General features: G+C 47.2%; 1 protein-coding gene across 2 annotated transcripts in view; it reads right to left on the bottom strand.

Moving 5' to 3' along the window:
* Positions 1 to 1,893: 1,893 nt before the first annotated feature.
* Positions 1,894 to 6,000, bottom strand: part of QNG1 (Q-nucleotide N-glycosylase 1) — a 32,602-nt gene continuing 28,495 nt past the window's right edge. For both annotated transcript variants that reach the window (XM_068245137.1, XM_068245138.1), the window contains exon 5: positions 1,894 to 2,312. In XM_068245137.1, the coding sequence (XP_068101238.1) occupies positions 2,080 to 2,312 (233 nt within the window). In that variant the 3' untranslated portion in view covers positions 1,894 to 2,079. The remainder of the gene's footprint in view (positions 2,313 to 6,000) is intronic.

The raw sequence follows: 6,000 nt of genomic DNA, 5'->3' as shown, positions 1-6,000 counted from the left end.
CAGGAAAGTTCAAAGGATCATTATTTCTGTTTTGTTTTATAGTTTATAAGACAGTGTGTGCTTTTAAAACTGCAACTGTTACATAATGATACAATGTTATTAACCTATTGGGGACTGCCGCAGGTTTAATCAACGTCCGGCAGGTGGTGGTACCGTTCTGACCGGACGTTGATTCAACGTCCGCGCTAAAGAACCGCTCCCGACGCGATCGTGCGCACCCGGAGGGGGAGATTAAGCTGTCATATGACAGCTGGCATCTCCCCTCAGTGATCAGCAGCCATCGCGTATGGCTGCTGATCACTACAGTCGCCGTCGGATCGTAGTGATCACTTTTGACAGCGGCGGCTGTAGGGGGGGGGAAGAAGAAGAGGATCCACTCACCTCCCTGCCGTTCCAGCGACGATCGGCGCCCCCCTCTGCTCTGGCCAGCATCTCTGCTCCGTCTGACATCAGCGTCGGGTCCCGGCTTGATGAAGTCATCAAACCGCGACCCGACCTGAGCGTCATTTGGAGCGGAGATGCCTGCCGGAGAAGAGGGTCCAGTGCGGCTCATCGCTGGAGCCTGGAAGGTAAGTGATGGCTGCTGCACACAGGGGGGACACCTAACCAACATGGGGGGGGACACAGCCCAGCACACCACAGACGGGATCTGGCCACCCGACCCCGACCCAAACGCGCGCACCCCCCTCCACCGAAAAATGCCCTGGTACTTAAGAGGGTTAGGCGGCCGGTCCCAAAGTGGTTAAAAAAAGCTATATAACTGAAAATAAAAAAAATGAGACTTTTCTTTGCTACTAATGTTCTATTCCTTATCCACACTATAAAATTAATCATAGTTTTTTTTTGTTTTGTTTTTTGCTTTAGGTTTGCTTTAAGGAATTTGTTGGAAAAGGTTTACGAAGTGACCTCAAACTCTGACATTGGTCCGGTTACATCTGATGTAAAGCAAACAGCTTACAACAATGACATACCACAGACAAACAAGTTGGGGTCACTGTGTTGGTGGTGTGGGGATGCTTTGCTACCTGGACGACGTGCTGAAATTGAGGGCTGCATACATTTTGCTAAAAAGCGGTAGAATGTCCAGTCATCAGTCTGACATTAAGCACAATTTAGATATGCAATATAAGTGAGGTTCCTTTCTCATATCATCCAGGTCTTCATGAACCTGCCCCAAAGTGACACTGAAGTAAAAAAAACCTAATAATGAATTGTATGTGTAGTGCGGATAGTTCATAGAATATTAGTAGCAAAGAAAAAGAGTCTCATATTTTTATTTATATAGCTTTTTTTGTATCACATTGCATCAGTCTCTAATATTTGCAGTTTACAAACAACACTCTGTATTTTAAACTATGGAACAGAGCAGAGTGAATGACCCTTTGAACTTTCCTGCAGTAAAATCTTAAACAAACAAGGAAACTGTGAGAGACAGGTTGAGATACGTGCTTCAGAAAACTGCACTGTAGCCGACCAAGCTGACCAGAGAGCTCAGAGAAGCTCTTTTGCATAGATAACAACTGAGGTTTCTTAACTCTTCCTGTACTGGAAACAATATGATACTAATATATTTGCTACTAATGTTCTATTTCTTAGCTGTGCTACACATACAAAGCATTATATCATAAGTTTATTTTCACTTCAGATTGCCTTTAAGTGCTGTAAAATTGAGAGACAATGGCCTCAATCACCTAAGCTTTATCAAACACTTTATCAAACGTTTGATAATTTACCTCATGGGTAACATCTAATTTTGAATTCACTAAGGTGTTATATGTTTACCGAATGTTTTATCGATAACATTTTTTAATAAATCTATAACACCTTAGTGAATTCAAAATTAGATTTTACCCATGAGGTAAATTATCAAATGTTTGATAAAGTGTTTGATAAAGCTTAGTGAATTGAGGCCAATATTTACTTTTTTGGATCCTGAAATGTTTAGTTTTTAACCTGTGTTCATACTAACAACCATAATGTATAAATTCTATTCAGAATTAAGGTGCAATTACGTTGTGCATCGCTACTGCACTATTAAGGCCTAATTAAGTGCTGAAAATTAATTTTCACTAGAAACACTTAGTAGTAGATACATCGCACCCTGTGGAAAGGAACAACTTTGATTTCCTCCCTGTAGTCCCGAGCATAGTCCCAGAGGAAGTGGTCAATTAGGACAGGGTTGATTTCATTGTTCATCTTCTCTCCTTTTTTCTCAAACAATTCCTGCAGACTTTCACAAACTAACTCCACAGCCCAGATAGAACAACCCCGAATCTCCATCTCCTCTCGATCTCCATTCTGGAACAGCCAGTCTGCATCAAAAGAAGTCAAAAACAAATGTTACAGAGGGGTAAAAGGAAATGCTGAGATGGAAATGGATAGGCAATACTGTAGATATGGTTTACAGAACATGGGTGTCAAACTCAAATACAAAGTGGACAAAATCGTACACTGAGACCTAGTCGCGGGCCAACCTTAATGTCTACTAGCCACCTTCCATCCTTATAAAGTTCCCAGATGTCTAATGCCCCCCCCCCTCCCCCGCAATACAGTTCCTTGGTGTCTAGTGGTCCTCCTTTTCCTATGCAGTTCCATGGTATCCAGAGGCCCCCCACCCTTCCCCACACAGTTCCTTAGTGTTTAGGGCTTTTTCCCTACCTTCATTATGTGGCTTCCCTGGTGTTGTAGGGCTTCACCTACAATATAGCTTCCCTGGTGGTCTAGAGTAGGCCAAACATAATGTAAAGTGGGAAACAACTTGAGGGACAAATTGAATGGCTCTGAGGGCCAGATTTGGCCCACGGGCCAGAGTTTGACATGTATGCCTTAGAAGATCAATAACCAGACCAATCCCAAAAGATGTCCCGTGTGTCCCCAGGTGTCCCCTCCTGCCGCTCTGTCCCCGTTCCCTCCCCCTCCGTTTGTCCGCTTCCCCGTGTCTGCCTCCCCTGTCTCTTACCTAATCCATGGCGCCCCGCAGGGTTAACAGACCTCTCCCCTTCCCGCGTGGCTCCCCATGAACGGTTTGTGCTGATGAGGGGGAGCCGCACGGAAGGGAAGAGGTCTGTGATACCCGCGAGCGGCATGGATTAGGTAAGACACTGCCGCTATACAATTCTACTCACAGGAGGAGCAGGCGATGATGATGGTGGTGGTGGTGGTGGTGGTGGGGGGGGGGGGGGGATGAGGGGGAGCTGATGCAGGGAATCCCAACGTTGCGGCATTTGCATTCGCCGTATCAGGAGCAGGGACTTTTCATCCCTTTTTGGGGGGGAGAAAAAGTGTGCCTTTTACGGCAGAAAATACAGTATATCATGGATGTCAAACTCAATCATAGAAGGGGCCAGAATGTAAAATGCAGTCTAAGTTGCAGGCCAAATTGTTTATTAAAATTTTACATTTATTGAACAGCCTCAAACTGGCAATGTATCAACCAGAAATATGAGTTTGCACACCAACCTGTGCTGTATACCTTATTCTATGAACCTACGCACAGCAAATGACATTCTATATTTGTACTGTAGGATGCCCAGGCAGGTGGGTGATGAGGTGGCAGCTCCAAATAGCTAACATGAGTGTCACGTAAAAAAACAGAACAGCAACTTTCAGGGTCATGGTTGGGAAGGACAAAGGCGCCATGCTTTTAAAAGCACGCCACGCATGCGCATCAACTGTAGTCCCGTTCCCTGGCCATAAACAACAGGAGATGGGGAGGTTGCACGTGTGTACAAGTGTATTTTTATAATAACAGTGTATTTTTATACCAGGGTAGAAAAATTAAATGTGCATATACATTGGCTGCGATCCACTGTCTCTATGGAAATGCCAGATGTTGCCAGTAGGGTATACCAGTATAGCGGTATACCGCGGTTTGAGTGTGCAGGGTAAGCATACCATGCACAATCCTCTATTACCAGTTTTCATGGGGTAGGGGGTGGGGAAGCAGCAGCAGGGTTGCCATCCGCAGTCCAAATGCATTAAATTTACCCTGTCCTTTTGTGACAGGCGTCCCTCAAGTAATAACTGCCTGAGATCTCTTGTGCAGCTATAGGCAGAACAGCCACACACTGAGAAAGCATCAGGCTTCTCTTCACCCCCTTCCCTCCCATCCTCCAATCGGTGGCATTCTTTTTTTGTGCTAGTGCCTCCCTCCAGCCAATGAGAGACAGGCACCCAGCCAGCCAATGGAGCCCGCCCCTAGAAACTCTGCGCAGACCGGGCAGGAGGGAGAGCTGTGTGCTGTGTTCAGGACAGTGTCTTTCCTTGCTTCTCCACAGCCAGGCATAAATCGGTGTAATTCAAGTGAGACTGGGTCATCTGCTCCAGGGATATACGACCTCTGCAGCTAGGAGCAGATGACACAGAAGGCCTATGCTTAGAGTGCTGTGTGTGACATAGTGAAGAGCAAAGGCAGGGCTGCATGTCACACATAAATTGCTGGCTGACAAAGAAATGTACAGAAATCTGAACAAAATTACAGGAAATCTGAACTCTTGCACAGGACAGAAGGAAAACAGAGAGAAATGCACTCTGTATGTATTTAGATAGTTTAGCCTGTCTAATTCCCCCTCATTTGTGTCTAATTACGAGTTGTAATTTGACCTCTCCCCTTTGTTAACTGACTACCACGGCAGATAAGATCATTTGAAAGTACAGGATGTTAACAATATGTCTGCTTCCATGAAAACAGGAAGTAGAAACAGTGCAGATTTATTGCAGGATTTGTATAAGCTGTAACAGAAATGTTTTTCTGGACTTCCGGTTCTGGATGGAAGGAGGCTGAGAGTGTAGCTCTGCTAACCGCGACCCCTTCCAGCGATCCACACAGCAGCTAAAGCGTCCCGCACTTCTGTGGCGATCAGGAAGTGCACCGGACCCGACAGCCGTAACCCTCGCGCTCCATGGACTGCTACTTAACGCGGTCTACTTGTAAACAGAAGCCAGGCACGGAGGAGGAAGCCATTTCCAAGATGGCCGCCTACCCCTCTCGCTCATCACCCGCGCAGCATCAATCCCCCGTACGAGAGACACAACAGCCTGCATCCTGGAACTCCATGGATAAGATGCCATTAGAAACCCCAGGTGAGAGGGAAAGTGGAGGCATAGATTACCAGAGGCTGGCGGCAGCGGTAGTCGAGAAACTGACCCCAGAGCTGCAATCCTCAAAACAGGCCGCCATAGACCAGTCCCTAAAAGCCGTGCATGGAACACTACAAGCGCACTGTCAGCGATTAGACCATGCTGAATCACGTATCCAGAAAATAGAGGACGAGCGAGTTGGGGAGGAAAAGGGAAACAAGCAGCTTAAAGGGAACCAGAGAAGCCAGCGTTAAAAAAAGAAATAAGATTTCATACATACCTGGGGCTTCTTCCAGCCCCATAAGCCTGCATCGCTTCCACGCCGCCATCCTCCGCTTCCTGGATCGCCGGTACCGGGTCCCGTCACTTCCGGCGGACGCGGACAATTATCCGCATGCACAGGGGCTCCCTCCATACCCGTACGCTTGCGGCTGCGCACTATGCAGCCGCACGCGTAAGGGTATGCCGGGAGCCCCTGTGATGCGGACGATTTGCCGCGTGCTGCCGCCGACTGGCCGAAACTACGGGACCCTGGACAGCCGGATACAGGAAGCGAAGGACGGTGGCGTGGGAGCGATCCGTGCCTATGGGGCTAGAGGAAGTCCCAGGTATGTATAATGAATTTTTCTGGGGCCTCTGGTTCCCTTTAAAGAACATAAACAAATGCAGAAAAAGTTGCAAGATTTCGAAAATCGTTCTCACCGTAACAACCTTACGATGGTGGAACTCCCTAAATCCATGGCAACTCAAGCCCTCCGAGACTTTTGTGCATCTACTCTTTCCAAATGCTGAGATTCAAACGGGGCTGTAAAGTGGAACGCGCACACAGAGTGGGTTCCCCCCCCCCCCCCCCGAGCCGCAGCTGACAAACGCCCTTCCCGCCTAGTCCTTGCTAGATATTTGGACTTCGCATAAAAAAAC

The sequence above is a fragment of the Hyperolius riggenbachi genome, chromosome 7, assembly GCF_040937935.1.
Source record: "Hyperolius riggenbachi isolate aHypRig1 chromosome 7, aHypRig1.pri, whole genome shotgun sequence".
Classification (NCBI taxonomy): domain Eukaryota; kingdom Metazoa; phylum Chordata; class Amphibia; order Anura; family Hyperoliidae; genus Hyperolius; species Hyperolius riggenbachi.
This window is presented reverse-complemented; position numbering and strand designations above follow the sequence as displayed.